This window comes from Pteropus medius, unplaced genomic scaffold (genome assembly GCF_902729225.1).
Source record: "Pteropus medius unplaced genomic scaffold, Ma_sr-lr_union100, whole genome shotgun sequence".
NCBI classification, from domain to species: domain Eukaryota; kingdom Metazoa; phylum Chordata; class Mammalia; order Chiroptera; family Pteropodidae; genus Pteropus; species Pteropus medius.
Genome location: NW_024350319.1, coordinates 17,509,771 through 17,534,594, shown reverse-complemented (window position 1 = coordinate 17,534,594; position 24,824 = coordinate 17,509,771). Strand labels below are relative to the sequence as shown.

At 32.1% G+C, this 24,824-nt stretch overlaps 1 protein-coding gene across 2 annotated transcripts in view; it reads left to right on the top strand.

Moving 5' to 3' along the window:
* SELENOF (selenoprotein F) overlaps positions 1-20,684 on the top strand; it is a 31,280-nt gene extending 10,596 nt beyond the window's left edge. Inside the window, exons 3-6 of one of the 2 annotated variants that reach the window (XM_039838747.1) lie at positions 12,337-12,400; positions 16,799-16,852; positions 19,089-19,138; positions 19,814-20,682. In XM_039838747.1, the coding sequence (XP_039694681.1) occupies positions 12,337-12,400; positions 16,799-16,852; positions 19,089-19,138; positions 19,814-19,945 (300 nt within the window). In that variant the 3' untranslated portion in view covers positions 19,946-20,682. Of the gene's footprint in view, positions 1-12,336; positions 12,401-16,798; positions 16,853-19,088; positions 19,139-19,813 lie in introns of both variants that reach the window. The other variant, XR_005647762.1, reaches the window with a different exon arrangement.
* Positions 20,685-24,824: the final 4,140 nt, after the last annotated feature.

Here is a 24,824-nt window from a genome sequence, read left to right as displayed (position 1 = left end):
AGAACTTTTGTATTTCCTCTTAACTATGCCCCTATTTCCTTAACTAGTACCTGTTCTTTTTAAGATCATGGTTCCCCAAGATCCTTGTAGTCCCAGTGCTTTCTTTTTTCTTTTTTAGAAATATTTTTACTTAATTGGATTTTAGTACTTCCTGGTTTTTTTTGCATTTTTACCTACCTTATCTCTGAATTGCTGTTCTGAAGGTTTGGCTAGTTACCAGACCGGAGCAGCTTCTGGGAGAAAAGAATCCACTTAGCTGAATTACTCATATAGCAATAAGCAAATTATTTCAACTTAATTTACTGTTCACTCAGTCTTGATTATATTGGGAAGGAGTTTAGAATAGTGTTAAGAGCACAGGCTCTGGAAGCAAACTGCCTAGGTTCAGATCCTCTGTACTCAGCTGATGATCTTAGACAAATTATTTGATCACTCTGTGCCTGTTTATTCAGTTATAAATTGAGGATGATAATATTTACTATCTCGTAGGATGGTTATGAGAATTAAATGAGTTAATATGTGTATACTGTTTAGAATAGTGCTTGCCACTATAATAAGTATTAGGTAAATACTTGTGGCTGGTGGTGATGATAGTAGTAATAATAGTACTATCTGATTTGTTGATGGAAAGAAAAACAAGAAACAATTTGGAGAACTCAGAATAGCATACTAATGATTACTATTGGCAAAGTAGTGTAAAAGAAATAGATAAGAGGTATAACATGAGCTATTAGATTTGCCAGTTATAAAAATTTGGAACAAAATTTTGTTACTCCACTCTCAAGCTCCTGGATCAGTTGAATCAAGAAGAAATATAATAACAATTAGTAGTATAAAAACTTTCACCATTTGCAGCTTCTTGTTTATGTGGAACAAAATATAGAAATTATTTGTGTCAAACATAATCCTAAATTTCAAATTTTTGAGTCCAGCTGATGTACACATTTTAATAAGGAGAATGCTACAAATTTGAACTTTAACAGTTTATACTATTTGAGCATTTTAAAATGCCTCATGAAAGATTGCATTTGAAGAAAGAAGGTTTTGCTACTAAAAAATTTTTTCAAAATCATTGATAAAGTGGAGCTAAATTTTGTTAGGACAAACGTGTTCTGAAAATTGCATGAAACCTATATTTTAAAATCAACTTAGAATAAAACATATTATTGGCTTCAGACTTCAGAGAGCAGATCAGATAGAAGTCATGATATTCTTTGAAACTAGAAATAATATAACAGAAAGCAAATTAAACTATATGTTTGCAATATAAAAATAATCAGTTTTTGAAAAAAGATAGCTGTAAACTAATCTCAATTTCTAATTTTTCTACTAACATACCTCTGCTGCTTATATTTTTTATCTGACACTTGGTAACAGATTTCAGAAGTTTAAGAAAGTTTTGGAAGAGAAAAGCTTAAAAGTGGTTTTGAAAAAACTACAGATTAAAAAGAGATTTTTTTTATTTGAATTTTGGAACATCTTGGTCTCGTTCACAGAATACCAGTAGAAGCTAGGCTGCAGATCACCAAATTATACCATTACTGGTTCTGGAAAATAGCTCAATAGTTCAGGTGATTTGATGAAGGGATTTTTGCTTTTTAGAAAATGCTAAAACAAAATGAAAAATATTTATCTTTATTAATTATTATAATTCACTGGATTTGAATAAATGGACCTAAGTACATAATACATAAATAATTTTAAGAATTTAGTTAAATACCCTCCACTTCTCACTCCATTACCTAGTTGAAGTTAGACTAATATTGATTGACTAGCTCTACATAGTAGGATTCCCATTTTCCATGTGTATAATGCTCTACCTTCACATTTACATGCACTCCAAACAAGACAGAGATAATAAAAAGGTGATTCTCATGAATGTATAGTTCAGTGAAAGTTTACTTCTTTCTCTTTTTATAAGAGTTTTTAAAAGAGTTGAATTTTCATCTCTGCTTCAATGCTTACTAGATTTGTGACTTCGAGCTAGCAAATTACTTTGAGATCCTCAGTTCTGTTGTAATAATTACATTGTCCCACTTTTGTTTCTTTTACCTTGGTTATGTCCTGAAGTGTTTTCCCTACTTTATTTTATCGTCACAACTCTATAGTGTAAATACTGTTACTCCTATTTAACGGAAAAGGAAACTAGGATGTAATCTGCCCAAAGTTACCTAGCAATTAGATGCCACAACCTGGCTTCATCTCAGCTCTATTTGACACTAAAGCCACAAGTTTTTAAATCTCTGTGCTATTTTGCCTCTCTTCTTGAAAATATTAACACAGTAATACCTACTTTACAGAGTTACTGTAAGAAAATGAATGAATTTGATGTAAAACCCCAGACTGGCTTTCTGAAGGTCCCTTTAGCATTTGTAGTAACAATTTTAATAACACAATTCTGTCACTAGTTTTTATTTAAAATTATCAAATCTTTATTCCTCAGTTTACCACAGACATTAATGGCTCACCTCACATTACTTGGCATTTTTCAGGAATGTATTAACAACTTTTGCTTTAAGGCCTAATCAGACATTTAAATAAATCATGTAACTTTTTTTTAATTCTGGTAAAAGAGTCAAAACATTTAGTTATTTTCAGTTTACTTGGAAATTCTGTAGCCAATTTCAGAGTAATTTAGAAGTCAGCTTAAACAACATTATTCAAGACAGTGGCAGATTTTAAGTTTTAGCCTATCAGAAATAGAATACTATTGGCATGTAAAACAGAAGGATGAAATGGAGGTTAAGCTAACTATGCGTGAAATTGTAGGCACTAAAGAAATTTCACAGTTGCTTAAAATAGCTTCACTTTTTTTTCATAGTGTCTGTAGTATCAATACATGAACTGATTTCTTCAAAGGAAACAATCTAAATATCTCCAACAGATTTTTTTTTCGATTAGAGTTGACATTCAGTATTTTATATTAGTTTTAGGTGTACAGCATAACAGACATTTATATAATTTACGAAGTGATCTCCCGATTAGTCTAGTAGATAGATTATTCTAATTATAAAACATTCACAAAAAAGCTTTTTAAAAAGATCTAAATAATCTTTGGCAACAGTTCAAATTCAGTGTAAGAATCACTATGACTCCTAAGTAGGAACAATACTAAATAATGACACAATATTTACTTAATAATAATAGCCACTAGCATTCATTAAGTTCTTATTATATATGAAGGTGCTGTTCTAAGCATTTTATATTAATAAATTTATATAATCCTTATAACAACTCTATAAGGTAAGTACCATTATTAGTCCCATTTCATACTTGAGTTGGAGGCATAGAGAGCTTGCCTAAAGTCATACAGCTTATAAGTGGCTATAAATATGTGTATCATAGTTGTGTAACAAAAGTTTTAGTTTATTTTGTATAGTTATTTAATTGAACTGAAAATTTTTTTTTTATGTTTTCTAAATGTGGCATGTCATTTGTTTTTAATATGAAGAATAAAAGTAGTGAGGTTTTTTTTAGTTATTTACAAATTAGGACTGGCTTCTATCGAACATAATAAAACAATTGTCACATTTGTATATTATGTTTAGAAAGGGAATAAACCCTTAAAGTAATTCATTATCTATCCTCGGGCTGCCTTACAGCTACATTTCCTAGACATACCTACCTCAGAGTCAAAATAAACTTCCCATTTATGCACTAAATATATCTTCTTGGTATAGGTTCTGAGAACGCCAAAATAAGACAACAGTCACTGTCCTTCAAGAATAGAAGAAATAGACATGGAAATTGGGCTGCTAGAATATAGTTTGCAGGATATTCTATTGAGCTAAAACATAATATCCAATGTTATGAAATTACCACTAAAAGAATCAGAAATAAAAAGTTGGAAGGAGGAGGGAATCTCTTAAAGTTGATATGTTGAGAACTATAGATATAACCGTGTTAATCATTATGGAAGTGACCAACAGAACTAAAAATGAGCAGTTTATTGAGTGGGGAGAAAGGAGGCAGAGGAAAATTTTTACTTCTAATTTTATACCCTTCTGCACAGTTTCTTTTTAACTGTTATTTCCATATGTGTTGATTTCTTTAAAGAATTCAGTGATTTGTGTGCTGTAAACAAAAAACATACACGTTCTATGAAAGCACACAAAAGAAAGGGCATAACCATTGTACAGGTCAGGTAAATATCACCACCTGCTTATATGAAAGTTGATACCTATGATAAGTTGGAAAATAATTAGGAGAATGTCATCTTTGGCAGAAGAAAAAATTAATGAAAAGGCAGAGTCATGAGAAAGACATTCATTTAAGATAAATCAGATAGCTTGGTTATGATGAAAGATGATGGTTGTTAAGTAGGACCTGTGTGCCTTGCTTGATTAGAAGTTTGGACTATCCCATAGGCAGGGGGACAAAATTAAAGAATTTTAAACAATGAATCAGCATCAGATTTATAATTTAATAACTTTTATTGGTAGTGTAAATGATACTTGATAGAGCAGAAGAGAATATTGTTGCCAAAAAAATAACATACAGCAAGACACAAGAGCTTAAGCCAACACATTGGTAGCAAAAATGGAGAAAGGACAGATCTAAAAAAAAATTAGGCAATAAAACTTAAGAGGATTTATTGCTTTAGCTGGATTAGAGGGGGAAGGGATGAGTGAAGACCCTTCTTAATTTTCTTACTTGAGAAACTGGTCACCCTGACACAAGAAGGATATAACAGACTTCAGCTAGTTATAAGGTAGCCCCTTAAGGTAATGATGGCAGATGGGAAAAGGTCCGGCAACAGAGGATAACTTTTAATAAGGCATACCTCTTAGCAACAAACTGCCTTTTCAGTTTTTTTTTTTTTTAAGAAATGAATGTCATATTTTTAATTTAGAAGGCCATGAATTTTATCTGGCCATAATGAATTCTAAAATTGATAGTATACTTGTCAAACAATGAGCAAAAAATAAAAATACATATAATGGCCTAGTTTCTTTTGTTCTAATTTTATATTGCTTCTCTTAAATTTTATGTAATATTTAAGCTTTTAGGTTATTATAGGCTTGTTTTTGCATCTGTTCTTAAAATAGGCGATTACTTTCTGTAGCTTGAGAGAAACCATAATTTGTGCTGGCTGTTTTGTTTTTTATTTCGGATATTTGTAACCTTTCTTAAAAATGATCATAATTGCCCCTCCCCTCTTTTTTGACAATGATTTTCAGTAATGGAATAGTAATAGCAACACTGACACAAAGAAGTGAGTTCTCTTTAAAAAGCAGTTTTTGTTGCCATATATAACACCTTCATGTTCAGTTTTTGAGGCAATCGAATGTTTAGATGTTTAACCATACATTGTCTGGATATCAGTTTTTCAGTTAACAGGAAATAGGTCGTATTTTTCAAACATTTAGGAGCAAAAAGACATCGAATTTTTTTATTATTGAGTACTAGATACGAAATAGTTTGCCATTTTCTAAAATATTATTACTTATTACTGAAGAGCCTAGTTGGTTTAAAAAGTACTTACTGTGGGAAGGTACTATAATCCTCCACTCTACCAGCTGAGCTATTGAAGGGAGCACTAAAACTACTTACTATGATATTCAAGCTTAAATTCACTTTTTCCAATTCTTTGGATATTTTGACCTCAGGAAATATAGTGATGTTGTGTAGAGTTATTTCCTTTCATTGTCTATTTCCTAAGTATCAGTAGAATTCAGCAATTGTTCCCAAGTGATGACCCTGGACAATTCATATTTGCAGCTGAAGTATGGAAATATGTCTGTTTATGTGGGTGTATTTGTTTCTGGGCGAAAATCAGACAGTCTTACATCTTGCTGATAAAATTCTCATTGTTTTAGAATCTTTCTTTCCTCAGATTTCAGCACTGGTATGTTCTAATTTAGAATATGATGTCAAAGAAAGATTTTTATTCTTGTACATTTTTATTGAGTTTTTTAGTGGAACGGTGATTATATATTTATGGAAAGATTCCCCCCAGTGTATTCTTACCTTGTTTAGAGCCTAATTTAAATTAAGGTAGATGTTACGTTGCTTGTTTTGTGGCTTTCTCAAACTTAAGGCAGGAACTAAAAATACAAAAAGGAATAGCACTTTGATAGTGTAGTAGACTAAATTTTAAATTTAAGGAGCTTCCTTAGGCATAGTGATTCATTACTTTGTAACTTTTCAGACTTTAGTAGAAAGCACCTAAAAATGAATAGTGTAATCTCAGGGGTATTATATTAGAGAATTATATTTTCCAGCTTGGTTTACCAAAATTATAAAACTTAAGTTACTTCCCAAATCCTCCACATTCATTCATTATTCCTATGCAAGAATGCCATCAGTGAGAGTGTATGCGGAATTGCCAGTAGATACACTATTTGCCATATGTATCTGCTGCTTCAGTGACTTAGTCAAAGTGAAATCTTGACAAAAGCTTACTACTAGATCACAAAATATTTAGTACCCTAATTATTTGTGAATGTGTAATTGTAGCTCATTGTTTCTAACACTCCTGGCATTTAAAAAAATAATCAGAAAATATCGGAATGATTTGATGATGAATAATGAAGTAAAACTTAAAACATCAGCAGTTCACTAAGCATATGTTTTGGTTGAAAACATTTTCCTTAAGAATTAACTGGCCATATTTTGCTAAAAATAGCTTCTGCATTTTTGAAAGATGTAAAGTTGATTTTTAGAAATTATACTGTATGCAGTTTATATTCGGAAGAGTGGTCACTTATATATTTAAGTGTATCATAATTGTTTTTCATTTAAGATCTCTAAATAATATAATACTCAGCTTTTATCATGTTACAGTCGTACTTCCTTATTTTTTAATTCTTATATTTCTCTTAAGGGCAAGCCTCCAGACCTAGAAAATAGTTACTCCTCAGATCTGAATTCTGTTCAGCAGTTAAAATTTTTCTTTTCTTTCACCTAACATTAGAGCATTTTCTTTATATTGCCACTTGATATTCAAAGTTTTTCCAATTTTTTTCTAATCATAGTATTAGATTTCTTTAATACTAAAGTTTTACCTTTAAATAAAAGAGGATTTTTAACATAAGAAAGTATGGCTGCAAGCAGTTCTTCGTAAGGGGAGGTTTAATTCGATTAGTCTGTTGAACAAAAGCTTACTTTTTGATTGTTTTGTAATTTTTGTCCAAGGCAGTGATTCTGTTCTCATCCCTGGATGGCCATTACAATCATTTGGGTAGGATTAAAAGAAGTAATAATAATTAAAATACCGATACTTCCATCTCAACCCCAAATATACTAATTTAGTTGGACTGGAGTAGGTTCCAGGGATCAGTAATTTTCAGACTCTTTCCAGGTAATTCAAGTGTACTGTCAAGGCTGAAAACTCTGCTCTAAGGTAATTTAAATTTGAAAGCTTGAGAAATTTTTGGAGTGGCCATTCTAATTACAGAGAAACAATGACTGATAACCCTGAATAATCCCAGGACAGAAAGCACTATTACCTATGAAAATGGGTTTAAAATACAACTTAAACTTAAGCAATAGTGTGAAAGAGTTGTCATAATTGTTATTTATTGAACATTTAAAGAACCGAGGCTTTTGCATTTTGTTGTTGTTAAATCTTTATAGCAACTCTGGAGGGGAGGGAATGGAATAACTCTTTGGTTCAAACAGTAAACTGGAGCTCAGAGTGACTTATCCAAGGAGACATGCTGCTTGTAAATGGCAGAGCCAGAACTGGACCACATACATATTTGATTTTATAACTTGAGATCTTTTCACTATACCTTAAAAGATAAACTGAGACATATTAAAAATAAAAAAAAAATTATTGGAGCAAAAATCAATTCAAGTCCAGCAGCGCTAAATGGAAATGTTTAAAAGCTTCCCACCAACAGGAGTTAGGGGCAAGACTTTTTTATAGTAAAGATACAGAAGCAAAACAAGAAAATTATTTGATTGGCTATAGCTTAAGCAGTTGCCCTATTTGAGAAATCCTAGTTGGCTGTTTGAGATTGATAGTCTTTAGGTTTTGATTTCTTAATTTGGACGCATTTACAGGCATAAGTTTTGGTTTGCTTATTACATAGGCTGCTAATGCCTTAGAACCAACCCAGTCTAATGGCCTCCTTGTTTAATTTAACAATACCATGCTGTGTGAAAATTTGATATTTAGTTTGACTTAGTTCATTTCAAGGTTTTTTTACTGTCATGTTTCTTTAGAGCATGGATATCATCACCAACAAAAATAAATTAAGTTCTTAGAGTTGGAAAGTTGTAGAACTTAAATATATTAAGCGCTTAATATAATTCTGACTTGGACCAGATTTCCAGATTTGTGGTGCTGGTGTGATGGTGGCAGTAAAAGTTAACAAGTGCAACACTTTTTTTAAAATTCAGAAAATTTACATAACTCACAAGTTGCCTTTGTTCAGTGTTGGAATCTAGCTATGTGGTGAGAAACCGCATAGACCAGTTTTTGTCTTGCTGTTAATCTGAACTATTTTGTAGCAACACAGACTTTAACTACAGCAAAATTATCATCACAAAATAAAGATTTTGGCCTTTTTTTATATGCAAAAACCTCATTATAAACCCTTAATTTTGTATTAAGAGGTTGGTTATGTGGACATAAGGGAAAAAAATCGTTATATTCCAACAATAATTTATCAAGAAAGTCTTTCTGCAGTGAAAGGAGTACATTGTCACAAAAAATTAAAATATATGAAATTACAGAATCTAAAATTGAGATACATACAAATAAATCTTTGTAATGCTTAAAATGTATTTATTTAAATTGGGAAGAATTAGCTAACTGCGAAGCTGCAATTTATTTTTAAAATAATAAATGAAAATCATTTATTTTTAAATGAAAGGGAAATTAGTATATTCAAAATGCTATTACAAGTATGGTAAATTAGTTACAGAGCAGAAGTAGTTCGATATTTCTACTTCCCACCCAGACGACCCTATCAGAAGTTTAGAAAAACTTGACAGTCATAAGTAATGTGAAAAAGATATGGACTCCAAAGGAAAAGAATGCAGTTTTGTGTATCATTTTTGTATTTTTCTAAAAGTGTGTTTTCATTTAAAGTATTTGGACTAGTATAATATAATCCTAATGGAATAATGACCTATGATACCTCAAGTTAGGTTATCTATACAAATAAGGTTTCTCTAATGCATATAGAAAAGAAGCCTACCAACTTACTATAAAAAAATATAAGCTCGCTATATAAAAGTTATATAACTTGCATCTTTGATTCTATTGACATTTTTCCACAAATGTTTGAAGGTCAGAGTTTTTGTATTCCAGTGACATTACTTTAAAAGGTAAAAATGCTAAGGGTAAGGAACTGAAAGTTTTAACCTTTTTTAATCCTTTCATACTTTATGCCCTTGAGAATTCCTATTACAAGTAACATATATTTCCTGTGTGTGAATTTGTGCAATGCCAAAGATGCTTATGATTACTTTATAAGGCATTGAAAATTTACCACAATTTGTAGTTAATTTAAATTATTTATTCACCATGAAAAACAAATGTTTTTATATAACACTATAACACTACAAATTCATAAGTAAAATGCCAACTAGCATTACTGCTTTTAGAATTTGACTTAAAAATGTTATACAGCTTTGAGTTACATTCTCTTTTTATTTACCTTAGATTGGAACTAAACACAGTCTAGTCTAAAATGTGCGTCAAAGGAACTTGAAATATTTTGAAACTTACATGATGAAAAAAGAAATGTTTAATTCTGCTAAATGAATAATTCTCTCCATTCAGTACACATACATTGAGCAGCTTTGTATCCAGTTCTGGGAGAATTAAATAAGACATTTCCTGTCCACAGTGAAGTTATAGACTATTTATAGTAAATTATGATGAGAACAGAATTCTGCGGAAAGTCCCTAGCTTAGGAGACCAACAAAAGTTTTCCTAGAGAAGGCTACATCTCAGCTGTCTGTTCATTAAAGAATATGTTTCTAATATTTTTAATTAAGCAGTTGGTGTTTTGTGGTACAGAGAAGTGCTTTCCTTGAATGGATTACAAGTATGCTAGCATACTGAGTCCTTAGGACAACCAAATGGGGACTGGAGTGAGGAAGCCCCCAGTTATAAGCCGCTTCCTCCTTTTTATCCCTTTTATTCCATACATTTGTTACCATTTTCTACATGTGATGATATGAAGAATATTGGGAAGTAGTGGTGTAGAGCAAAGTCATTTTTAAGTATACAATTCAGTGACATTAAGTAGATTCACACTGTGGTTCAACATCATCATCCATCTTCAGAACTTTTTCATCCTCTAAACTGAAACTCCATACTCATTAAACAATTCTTCCCCAGTGCTTCCCTCCCCCAGCCTCTGGCAGCCACTATTCTACTTTCTGTCTCTGAATTTGACTACTATGAGTACCTTATAGAAGTGGAATTACTCATGTAGTAGTTATCCTTTTGTTACTGCCTTATTTCAGGTAGCTTAATGTCTTCAAAATGTATCCATATTATAGCATGTGTCATAATTTCCTTTTTAAGGCTGAATAATATTATATGTATATACCACATTTTGTTTATCTTTACACCTGTTGATAGATATTTGGGTTGACTTCACCTTTTGATTATTATGAATAATAATTGGTATACAAATATTTGTTCACAACCCTGCTTTTAGTTCTTTTGAGTATATACCTAGAAGTAGAATTACTAGATTATATAATTCTATTTTTAATTTTTTTAAGGAACCACCATTTTATTTTTCATAGTGACTGTACCACTTTATATTCCCAACATTAGTTCACAAGGGCTCCAAATTCTCCACATCCTTGTCACCTCTTGTTTTTAATATATACAATAGCCATCCTAATAAGTGTGAAGTGGTATCTCATTTGATCTGGATTTCCCTAATAATTAGAGTGATATTGAGCATCTTTTCATGAGTTCATTGGTAATGTAGTCTGATATTTTTAAAGATTGGGGCATGGGAACTTGTCTAACAAAAATTAGCCAAATCTTATTCAAAAGCAACTTACTTTATAGAATTAGGTCAACCTAATCTTAAACTTTTACTGCTGAAAAGAATTTTAGAGATCATCAGAGTTCTTAATCTGAAATCCATCTGTGGTTCCAGAGAGTCCACGAATAGCCTAATTAAAGCAGAATTTCCATCAAATTCTCAAAAGTATCTTACACCATTAAAAACTTAAGAACTATTGATAACACCCCAAAATCACCAGAACGTTAAAAAGTCATCATCTTTTGGGTTGGTGGAATTAAGGTGATTTTAAAATTTCTACTTTGTGCTTTTCTATATTTTCCAAAGTATCTAAAATAATCCTGCATGGTGCATGTGATTGTTAGGCTATTTTAGAACTTGAAAAGTAAAATCCATCTTTAGCTCTTGGGCCTGCAATTAAAAAAACAAGTCTAAAAGCTAAGAAGAAATAAAATGGATATAGTGTATTCTTATCATTGCCTGCCTTTTCTTAGAGTCACAGCATTCCCAAGTCTGCAAAAAGAATGGGCAGGCCTTCCACTTTCGGTTTGGCACCACCCAATTCAAATCAATTTCTGCTCAGATAAATTCCTAAAATTAGGAAAGGAAGGAAGGAAGGGAGAGAAGGAAAGGAAGGAAGAGAAAGAAGGAGGGAGGGAGGGAAGAAAGGCAGGCTCTACAGCTACAAAAAAAAAACAAAAAACAAAAAAAAAACGATATTTACCATTGACTCCATTTCAACTGAATTAACTGCAATAAAATATTTATGTTTGAATTTTTTTTATAATGAGCTCTTACTATAAAGAGAATATGCAGGTTATATAACTAGAAAAGCAGTATTTACCACTGAATTCATTTCACCTGGGATTCATTAAGGCAGAATATTTACATTTAAGTTTTTTATAATGAGATTTTACTGGTTTTCCTATAATATCTTTACATAGTACATACTATAATTACTTTTTTAAAGGTATTAGGTTTCTGGTTTTAATTTTAAAACAATGATCACTTAATTTTAAAAACACCTGTGTTCAATTTAGCATCCTAAAAAACTGTAGAAAATCTTTAGGATTATGTGCAGAACTTTCTAGGACATCTTACCTATTCATATTCAATTCATATTCATTGTCAGGTCCTCATATTTTCTATCGTTTTGGCTAGGTTTAAAAATACTCCCAAGTAGGGCTTAAACTCCTCTACCATTTAATATCCTTGGGCCTTTGTTTCCTTTTCTGTTGGACTAGAACTAGATAGTCCTATCCAACTCTGACATTTGTTTGATCTATATATCTGCTTAACTATAATGTTTATGCTGTGGAACTTTATATTTATAACTACATTTTTAAATTTATACCAGTTTTTTAAATTTCTGTTTTTCCTTTTGCAGCTATATGCAGGAGCTATTCTCGAAGTCTGTGGATGAAAATTGGGGAGGTTCCCTCAAGTCCAAGGTATATAAAATTAGCTAGTAAATTCTCATTTTGATAATTTAAAATCAGCATTTCACAAGAATAATTTTGTTAAATATTCCCACAAATAAGAATTTTTAGAGTTATACTTTCTCAGTAGCGTATGAATTTTCATGGAGGTGGAGTTTTATAGTAATTGTTGAATACTAGATTACTTTAAACAAGCATAATGTATAAAATTTATGTTTAAATACAACACATGATGAGGCAGTATTTTCTTTAAAGGGGAGCCTTTTTTACCAAGTAAAAATTTTATGAGAACCTTCTTTTACCAGATGTAAATGTAATCTCCTTAAATAGCATTTCATTCTAGTATATTTTAAATGTAAATTGACTCTCATAAAATGCCTAAAGAATAATTAAGTGAGACTAGACTTATACTAAATTACAAATCATCAAAAATAGAATAAATACCATAGAACTTGAGGTGTAGAAGAGAGGAAGTCATGCATGTATATCTTCACAGGAAATTTTAAGGATAAATATGTGATAGGATAATTGTGAAAGTGTATTCTTTTGGTTGAAATCAAACAGTAATAGAGCTTTGTAGCTCCAAAAACACTCGGTCTAAGGTTTTTTTTTATTCTGTCCTTGCTTGTCACTTGAAAATCAGTTTTATGAAACTGAACTTGTCTGGAGCTGTCAACCAATGGTTGTTGGCGCCAGTATGGTGCCAACAGGAATCCCCAATTTGGGGTGCCGTGAAGAAGGAAACTCTTTTTTCAGTGCAAACAATTCAATATGATACAACATAGCTGTGGAACATCTTAATAGAGTTACAGTTCATTTAAGAAAAAACATGACTATGGAACAGCATGCCTATGAGGTGGCCCTCTTCCGTTAGTTCTGTTCTGCTCCACCTGCTCTTCTCCGCTTCATTCCAGAAAGATGTCTTTGATGTCTCAACTCCAGCTGGGGAAATGCAGTTTTCAGTCTTCAATGGAAAGGGAAAGTGTGCTCTCTGAGCCAGAGAGTTTCTGACTTATACAGAAAGAAGTCCCCGCCTGGTTCCTGATTGCTCCTTTCTCATACAAATGAGGACTCCAAATCTTTGTTTGCAGTTTCATCTGTCCAAAGGACATGGTCCTGGCTGGTCAGAACAGAGCCACTCTGATTGGTCAGTGAAGATGCCGATGGGGATATAGCTGCAGAGTTGACTGGACTGGGAAAGTCTCAGTCCAATTGGTCAAGATAGGATTCCAGGAACTCCTTAATAATAAGGGTTGGCTCAGTTAGCAGGAACACAGTTCAGTGCAGGAGGCAAGGCACCTTCATGGAGGCTTCTCCCTGAAGCACAGTTTGCATGAGAGGCTTATTAATGGTTGCTAGGATCTCTTTTTAAATTTGACCCAGTCAACCACCAGGATCCCTTCTTGTTAGGTCTAGCTTCTTTGTTAGGGTCAACAAAGGTAATGAAATTCTTTTTTTTACCTCACTCCCTTTTTTTCACTGAAATACATAAGTGATCTATTTATATGCCTTATTCTGTTTTTGTTTCTGCTGGCTTTCCAATGATTTCTTGCCTTGTTTACTTAATACCAAGAGAATTATTTGGATTTAGATTTTATAAAATTGTCTATATTAGCACCTGCCTTTTGCTGACTTAGAATTGTTTATAAGAAAATATTGCTCATTTTGGCACAGAAATAAAATAGAGTAATTTTGGGGACATTTTATATGAAGCCCAAACAGATACACTTGTAATTAAATACATTCTTTGTTAGAATAAGAATTCTTATGTAGCACAGAATATAACATCTACTTATGCTTAGGGAAAACAATTCCTTACTCTGTATATTTTTCCTCATTTAAATTCAGAATTGTACCATAGTTGTTTTTATGTAAGTTCTCCAAATGATATTGTGATCACTCTTATTTTCAGAAAGTTTCACAATTGCTTTTTAATTTTATTGATTATTCATATTTACTGACTAGTTTTATTAATAATCTTTTGTGACTTCATTTTTCATGAGGTCAAGAGTAGCTTTGATATAGCAGTTAGCCCTTCTGTTTGTGATACTGGATTTTACAATGTCTGTGGTAATAATTTCTACAGCTTGAAGTTTAGTTTTTAAAAGCTTATCAATCTTCGTAATAGAACTTACTTTTTTAAAAAACATAAAATGAGCTGATTTTATTATCGAGTGTGGCATATGGTTACAAAGCTTTAGTGGGTTTTCATTTCTTTTAATTTTTATTTTTCAATTTTCAATACTGGACATTCAGTATTATTTATATTAGTTTCAGGTGTACAGCGTAGTGGTTAGACATTTATATAATTTACAAAGCGATCCCCCCAATTAGTCTAGTACCCACCTGGCACTACAGAACTTAATTACATGTATTTCTTATGTCTAGTTAAATTATCAAACCTTTGGGTACATGTAGTCATACTGTCTTTTACTTTTGAAAACAATTGTATTTTAATTTTACATATAAATATTTAATTAGTACAAACTTATTTAAAATGAAAATGATTACTTAATATAATGCATAGCCATATTTAATGTAATTATATATAATACCAATATTTTTCAAGCCCATGAGGAGGTGGGGTTTTTTTCCACATAAAAGCAAAATTTATTTTTATTATTATCTACCATGCTTGAAATGTTTTATGCCTTTTGAATAGCGCCTCCCAAAAAATCTGAATTTTGGGGTTTCAGGTCAGTATATAACTAGCTCACTCTTTATAGAAATATATCTATTAAGTAAAATCTGAAGTTTACAGGACTTGAGCAAAATATATCATTTAGTTTGTACAAACATACTGTCTATAGACATTTATGTCTGCAGATTAGTTGTACAGCTATAACTAGTCAATTTAACAAAGCTTGAGCCCTAAGCTATAAATAACAGCTGCAAAACTGACTAGTGGCCCAGAGTTCAGAAGCTGGTTTATTTTTAATATAACCATTATATATTCCTACTTTCAGACACACTCTCTTAAAAGATATTCTGCCATAGGAAGGACATGAGGAGAATCGCCACTTTTTACAATAATTACAAATACCAAACTAATTTTTATGTCATCATTTGTTCCATATTCTTTGTCATCAACATCTGGTAATTTCTGGGATCAGCATGATAACTTTCATTATACTTTAGCTTACAATACATTGTAATTTTTTTAAATTCAGTTACTTTAAATTAGCCATGTCTTTAAAAAGAAGAGTAAATTAGTGTTAAGATTTTCCAGAAGAGAGAGGGATTTAAATTTTGAAATGTTTTATCCACATTGAACAATTCATTGTATGTTGAAAAAAGTACCAGATCCTACTTCTTAGTCAATTCCAAGTATGCCTCCTAAATACTTTTGTTTGCCATATTTTGGTTGTTTAAAGACAATCAATATGTATAATGTATCCTAATAGATTGGACCTAGTGTTCTATCACTTGTGGTAACATCAAAACTAATAATATAAATTTAATAAGTATGTTTTTCATTCAAAATATAGTTCAAGCATTATTTTCAGGCAGTCTTCGGATAGTTTTTTACTCTCTATGTTCCACAGCAATTCCCACATAATATCGTAATATATTTATTGGCTTATTAGTCTTTTGCCTCTCCCAAACTAGGAACTCCTTAAAGCCCAGAATTTAAAAAAAAAAAAAAAAAATCAATATACATAAAATCTGCCTAACACTGTACCTTTTATTAAGAGAAATTTAAATATTGAGTGAATAAATAGGTTTACAAAAATTTGTGCTATTAAAGGATGCCCCACCCTTGACAAATGGGAATCTGGTGAAAGCCTGTGTTTACATTGGTTATATACCCTTGATGAATTCAGTCTTCAAGCATTCCTTTTCTGACTTTATTATTCTGACTGAGAAATCATAATCTTTTTAGTTTGTCTTGTCTACATTATTGTACCTCCAATCTCCCCCAGATTCCTTAGTTATTTAAGTTGCCTATCTCTGAATGTTTTTAAGTGATTTTAAATTGTCTTGTTGGGAGGACCCAAGTGACTCATTATTTTGCATTCCAGATGGTTCGTATACAATAGTAAATTTACTTATTTTAGAAATACTTTTTTAGATACCCAGTAACTTTCATTGAACACAGTTGTGAATTCAATTCTATTGTTGTTTGTTGTTGTTGCTGTTCTCTTTGTATTGTTTCCGTGTGTGATGTGACATTTTTACTTAGAATATGTTCTGATTAAATATACTTATTTTTAATCAATAGGAAAACATCTAATTATCATTACATGTACTTTCATGTGACAGTTCACAAGTCTTAATCATACCTACAATAAGCCCTTATAGTCAAATTAAATCTTAAATAAGAGTACATTGTATGACTACTTATAATGTGATCAAAGGTTTATTATTAGATCTAGCCGTTTATTTTGTTTATTTTAATACTCTTTATAGTTAACCCTGAAGAGTCTCTGAATTATGAGAATCGCATTTCTTTTCAAGCAGTGCGTATGTAAAAACTTAATTCCTATCCTAGGGGGCTACTTAAATGACATGCTTATAAGAATCCCAAGGGAAAAGCTGAAACATTTAATCTGTTTTCTAATCATTTCTATATATTTTATCACTTTCAAGTGTTGATAAAACTGCCTTTCTAACTGACAAATAAATTAGCATAAGAACATTTTCTAGAAATAGAGTGACTTCAAACTGATATTTCGCTATTTTTAAAACAGCATAGAGTAAACTAGAAAATAAGTTGTTATGAGGTCTTTTTGCAAGTCTGTTATATTCTCATATAACCTATCCTAGTGCCATGTGTATATAATAAGTACTCAAATATTTGTTAAATGATTAATTTCCTGACTATAAAATGTGATTTTCTACTACAAGGTATTTAACAGATATTCCCCTCATTCAAAATTCAGAGGCTTATGAATCTATGATTAGCAGAGAACAGAGCAAAGACTGATAAAAATAGTCATTGGTGACTCACCGTAATATTCCTTTTAAATTTGTTCACCATGCCAGCCTGTTAAAAATCTGTTGGGTGAATGAAAGTTATTAAATGTGTGAGGCTCTGTTATGGATACAAAAAATATTTAAGAATAATCCTTTTCTCCTGAGAGGTTCCTTATGTAGTAGGTTCCATATTGTGTGTTAAATGGTGTTTTGGACAGGTGTGCATATAGTACTTGCCAAAAGGATGGTAAAAATGCAACAGCATAAGATCATTTTTTATTTATTAGTTGTTAATTGTTTTATTTGTTAATTATTTTTTATTTGTTAACAAATTTTATTTGTTAATTGTTAACTATTGCTTAGCCCAAATATTCATTTTTCATAGTTCAGGAACACAGGTCAGTGACAAACTTCCATGAAAGGCAACTCAAAGAAATTCTTTACCTTCTGAAATCACTTTGCACTCTGAAAGATACCAGCCTTCCTCATCTCTTCAGAATCTTTCATGGATTCATAATTTATGTGGAAATTTGCATATGCTTTCTTCCTTCGTTCAGCCACAGTAAACTTAATAGAAAGCTGCAACCCCCAAGGATACAGTGATTGCTCCAACAATGTAAAATCGCAGATACTTGGCCAGAAAGCCATGCATCTGAGATTTCATCAAAGCACTGAAAGGCATGGTAGTTATATTCTCCCTTAATACCAACATCCTTCCTAATGGAGAAATGGACCCATAAAATCATTTTTTGTTTGGGAAATCAGGAGTCTGCAGGGTATTTGGACAAATCCTAAAGGATAAAGTTAAAAGATAATAAGCAAGAATAACATAGTTATTTTTATTTTGAACTAAATGTTGTAGGAAAAGTTTAGATGAGATATATAACTCTCTTCCAACAAGTCCTCATATTTGTAGAACATTTTTTTAAGGTCATGCTTAGAAAGGAATTTTATATTCCATATTCAAGTTGTCTGTGTTAAATGCTATAGTAGTATTCTGAACCTCTCTTTTTTTTTAACACTTTTTAACTGAAATTATTAGTTGTGTGATTACTTGTTTAGGATCTTTCTTCCTCATCAGACTATAAACTCCTTAAGAACAGAAATTGTCTTTTATGTAGCTTTATCTCTGTTGTCCAACATATAGAAGGCATTCAATAAATATTTGTTGAATGAATTTAAATGATAATTCATCTGCAGTTTATTTAGATATAAGGTATAATGTAGGCACTTGACTATTTTTCTATTTTTTTTCCCAAATAGTTTGGCAGTTTTCTCAAAAGTACATATTAAATAATTCACACACACACCCCAAATGCACATATAATCAGTCTCTCCCTCCTTGCCTCCCTCTCTCTGATTTGATAGCTTTACCATATTAAATTTATACAGATATTTGTATCTTTCTATATTTAATAATCTGTTTATTTTATCTATTCTGGTATCAGTATCATATTTTAAAAAGCAAGTAAACGAATTCTCCCATATTTTTTCTAAACTGTGACTGTCCTTATACATTTTTAGCTGAGCTTTACTGTCATTTTGTCAAGCCCTCAAAATCCCATTGAAATTTGAAATTTAGATTAAATTTAAGCAATTAACATCTTAAAATATTTCACTGTCCTATTGAATAGTATGATATTTCTTTCCATTTAGATATATCTGTTTGAATCTCCTTAGTTTTCCATATAGGATGAAATGTTTTATTTACTGAGTTTATTTCTACTATTATCTAGCATGGATTTGGAAGTAAACAATTTGAATCTTTTTCTTTTCTCTACAGCTTTCGTCAGGAGTGATAAACCCAAACTATTCAGGGGACTACAAATCAAGGTAAAGTTATTTTAATAGAATCCTTCTTTTCCAGTATTAATTTATTTCATTTTTGAAGATTGATCTCTTTAAAAATGGGATCATGTTTGTTGTCACATTTACCTAGAGTTAGTATTTCTCAGAGCTCTTTGGTAAAATATTGGACCCAACTATCGGAAGTTTTAGGAATTCAGTCTAATTATAAACTAATTACAACAAAATCGTTAGATTTCTTAAGCCAAAGAAAATTTAAAGTCCAATGCAAAATTATATCTAATAATTTGTATGCATATGCTGTTTTACCATTGCTTTGATATATTCTTTCTTGTTAATTATTTTGAACTCGACTGCTTCCTTCATTAGATTTTAACGCATTTGAGAGTTTGAGAATATCATGTATGCAATAATTATTTCTTACAGTCAATAATAAACTTAAATCCTAAATAAACTGTGTTGATACCAACAAGTCTTTTTCTCTTTAGAGGTAAAACGTAATTTTTTTAAACTGTCATTTTTAATGAAATCCTATTCTTTTCCAAAAGACTTCTTGTAAGACCTATTGTACTGTTACATCTAAAAGCTTTTTCGTATTACCGTTAAATTTAGTTAACCTGGATTGCATTGGTTTGGATCTTGGTTGAGACTGAGAAGGCTCTTCTAAGCAGATAATAATGATGATGTCCCTCTTTTTTGTAGTATGTTCGTGGTTCAGACCCTGTACTAAAGCTTTTGGATGACAATGGGAACATTGCTGAAGAACTAAGCATCCTCAAATGGAACACAGACAGTGTAGAAGAATTCCTAAATGAAAAGTTGGAACGCATGTAAATTTGATTACATTGTGTCCTATCCTTTTGTTACCTTATCAAATGAAATATTACAGCACCTAGAAAATAATTTAGTTTTGTTTCTGTCTTTTGATCCGTCTTACTGTGAGGCATTAAACAACTAATTAAAAGTTGAAGTGGCAGCACAGCCCATGAAATCTAAAGAGTTGGCAAGCTTAACAGAACTCATTTTTTATCAATTTCCATCCTACATTTGTTGATACCACTAGCATAATGCTTTGCAATAGACTTGTGGTTAATTATGCAAATGATAGTTTGTGATAATTGGTCCAGTTTTACGAACAACAGATTTTTAAATTAGGGAGGTTAATAAGGGAGATGATTGCTACTATGCCTCATGTGCTCTGTGCTCTTTGAAAGTAATGATAGAAAACTACAAAGCAAATAAGATATACTGAGCCTCAACAGATTGCTTGATCCTCAGATTCGCTCATATTTTTGTATTAACCCAGCTTTCCTTTTAATAGAAGCGCTATAGTTTATAATGAATGCACTGCATAAAAACTTTATGGCTTCACTATTGTGAAACAAATTCAGGATCTACAGTAAGATGAAACATTCACAAAGATTAGCATTAATGAAGGCTACACAGAAAACCTTTTTGAGGATTTGTGTGGATCTGATATTTAGCAAATTTTTGTGCTTGAAATTCTTACAGAAAAGTATTTTAAAATGATCACTTGTAAGACCAAAATATAAATAAAAAGTTTCAAAAAATCTCTCTGCATTTGAAATTCTTCTGATTTGTTCTTTCGTGCTTAAAAATGACACATTTTTCAATACATTTTTATTTTCTTTTCCTATAAGCCTTTATATATTTTAGACAAAATGTTAAAATGGCTATACTGTTTAAAACTTATAATTTCTTTAAAATTTATAATTTCTGTGGGTAATAGTGCTTTATATTTGTCTAGCAATTTTTTATTTTTCAAAGTGCTTTCATTTATGAACATATTTTTATTTTGATATCTTACATAAGGAATATCTCAAAATATAGAATTTGTATGAGCTATTAAAAATGTTGATTTCACTTTGCTTAACCTATCTGGTTAAAGTGACTTCGCTTCTTCATGAAAGGTAGTTCACTAGGAACAGCATTCATCCAAATGACTTTAGTTCATTTACGCTGCTTACTAACTTAACAAATTGGTCAAAAATCCTGTTATGTCAACTAATCTCAGATAAATTCTTATAATCTAGAAACTTGAATTCTTTTTGTTTTCTCCCTCTTTAATTCCGCCACCCCACCGCCCCCTTCCCACCTCTGAGCTATGGATGTTGCTATTTCCCCCAAGAACTGGATTTCTGAAGGCAGGGCGTCTCCTCCCACACGCTCGCTCGTGGCATGCACCTGGGATCTGGCGCACCCAGGGCCAGGCACACCCAGAGCCTGGAGCACCCGGGGTATGGTCCATGACTCCACCTGGGGCGTGAACCCAGGACCTTCTGCATGTAAAGCGGACATGTTAACCACTACACTATGGAGCCACCCCCTAGAAACATTAATTCTTTATTTTGAATTAAACTATCTTAATAAAGTGTATTTGGAAATCTTTAAAGACTACCAAAAAGTGCTTATAAAAATTCTTATTTTTAATAAAGATCAGGTGTTAATCTTTACTAGTATTTTGTATCATGTTATATTTAAAATTAAGAAATATATTTTTAAACCACCAAGAGAATGAATAAACTCTGGGTGATTTGGTTAATTAAAATACCAGGAGAAGTCCTGGCAAACAGTTTATGTTCTACATTTGATCATGTAGAGTAATGGAGAAGGCCATCATTTTGATAGTACAAGGCCCTGGATAAATTGGCAGCAATCCCTAATGGTGGTTATTAATTCAGAACAAGAGGAAGTGAAGCCAGTCATGGAAAGTGGAAAAACAGCAAGAGAGGAGTTGCCACCATATGCAGAATAGTTCGACAGAAGGGTTAAAACTGCAAAACTTCTGGGATTGACATAGAAACTAATTGGACTGTTCTTTAGGCATGAAGAGCCAGTTAAATGAGTATGTGGCATTGGGATTTTAAAAAGTGAAAAGCCTAAAATGTCTATTATATTCGATATATTAAGAGAGATCAAAAGAGGCCAAAGAACCGTACAGTATTTCAGCACTTGAAATTTTTGAGTTGATGAATAAACGTATCTACCAAGTTTCACTATTTTAATCGGGAGGTTCCAGTGAATTAGCCAATTTCAGCTTTTTCACCAATTCCAATCAAAGAACCGCTAAAAGCTTTTTAAAGAAACAAATCTTGATTACCAAGAAATGGGTGTAAATACTGACCCAAAATGCCATTTTGTAGCCAAATTCTGACATTTGATTAAGCTTATTCACAAATGTGGATATGTGTCATAATCACTTGATATATATAAACTTGCTCCCCCTGCCAAAATGGTGTTACTTATAACCTAAAACAGTTAATTTATCTCTAAATTCCCAAATTTGGCAAAAGCCTCCTACAAGAAGCTATGAGCAAGAACTGACATTTCCTGTTTTAAAAGAATTTGAGGCTTAAAAGCTAGTCTAAAATTAAAATTAATAAAATGCAGAAAATAGTTTTGAAAGCAAATACTGCAAGACTTTGGAAATTAAAATTGGCAGTAGCTAGTATGTGAAAGCGTGTCTACAAATACATGAGAAGTAGGAGTACAGATTCCAGATAGGAGCACCATTAGGTAAGTATTTCTTTTACTTGAAAATTAAAAGTGGTTTTAAATTACATTCTGTAGTCACAGAGGACTTTTTCTGGGAGGAGAGGGCCTGCATTTGTGCTCAAAAATTCAAAACAGACTTGATGATTAAATATAAACATTTTACCTTCGAGTGGCCTTTGGCCCAGGAATCAGTGCCGTGAAATACGGTTATTTAGAAATACTGAGGGAATAAAACTAAATTGTGTGAAGCCTCTAAAACTAGTTCCTTCATGTTAACCACTCTTGAAACATACTTTATAAGCACAGCATTTTATCATTTGACATTATGGAGACACTGAAGTTTAGACCTTAATGTTCAACACTTTTTTAAAAACCATTTTGGTAGAAATCTAAACTACAGCTGATCTTTATTGGCGAATTCTATATTTACATATTCACCTACTCATTAAAACAATTGTAACCCCACAATCAACACCTGAGACACTTCTGAAGTCATTAGCGGATGGGATGTGCACAGAGCCATGAAAAATTTGATTCACCCAATGCATACATTCCCAGCCAAGTTCAAACAAGGTGACACTGCCTTGTTTCCGCTCACATGCTACAAACCAGTATCTTTTTCAGTCTAGTGCCACATTTTTGGCATTTTTGTGCTTTTGTTGGTAATTTAGCTGTTTAAAAATGACCCCTGAGCTGGTGGTCCTTACATGCAAGAAGGTCGTGATGTGCCTTCTGGAAAAAATAGAGGTTTTAGATAAATTTTGTTCAGGTATGAGTTACAGTGCTATTGGGCATGAGTTTGATATTAATAAATCAATAATATATATCAAATGAGGTACCTTTAAGAAGGAACACAGAAAACATGGGTGTGTACGGATAGATTGACAACATCGTTGGGACCAGAGACTTCCAGGAAGCTAACCTTGTACTCCTAAGAGCAATGGTTCAGTGTTTGCTAATTCAGGGTTGCAGCGACTTTACAGAACATAATTAACTACCAAGAGTACTGAGATTTGACTATAACTTTTTTTTTTAACATTTTTTTAAAATTAAGTTTATTGGGGTAACATCGGTTAATACAATTATATAATTTTCAGCAGTTCATTATAATTTGACATCTGTATATTTTCTTTTTTTGACATCTGTATATTCTATTGTGTGTCTACCACTCAAAGTCCAGTTTCCTTCAGCTATCATATACTTGATCCCTTTATCCTCTACCCCCTATATTGGACCCCCTTTACCCCATCTACCTACCTACCCCCTCCTCCCCGACTCCCTACCTCTGGTAACCACCAGTCTATAGTTCATGTCCATGAGTCTCTGTTTGTTCATTTGTTGCTTTTAGGTTTATATCCCACATATAAGTGATATCATGTGATTTCCAACTTTTTCTGTCTGGCTTATTTCACTTAGCGTGATTATCTCGAGGTCCATCCATGTTGTTGCAAATGGCAGTATTTCATCTCTTCTTATGGCTGAGTAATATTCCATTGTATATATGTACCACAGCTGCTTTAGCCAATCTATCGTAGGACACTTCAGTTGCTTCCATGTGCTGGCCAGTGTGAATAAAGCTGCTATGAACATCAGTGTGCAAATATCTTTTCGGATATGGGTTTTCAAGTCTTTGGGGTAAATACCCAGTAGAAGGATTGCTGGATCATACGGTAGATCAATTCTTAGTTTCTTGAGGAATCTCCATACTGTTTTCCGTGGTGGCTGTACCAACTGCAGTCCCACCAGCAGTGTATGAGGGTTCCTATTTCTCCACATCCTCTTCAACATTTGTTATTGCTTGTCCTGTTGATTATAGCCATTCTAACAGGTGTGAGGTGGTATCTCATTGTGGTTTTGATTTGCGTTTCTCTAATAGCTAGCGATGTCGAGCATCTTTTCATATATTTGTTGGCCATTTGTATGTCCTCTAAGGAGAAGTGTCTGTTCAGGTCCTCTGCCCATTTTTTGATTGGATCATTTGCTTTTTTGTTGTTAATGAGCTGTGTGAGTTCTTTGTATATTTTGGAAATCAGGCCCTTATCGAAGGCGTTGCTTGCAAGTATATTTTCCTATTCAGATGGTTGTATCTACCTTGTTGACAATTTCTTTTGCTTAGCAGAAGCTTTTTAGTTTGACGTAGTCCCATTCATTTATTTTTGCTTTTACTTCCCTTGCTTTTGAGGTCAAATTCATAAAA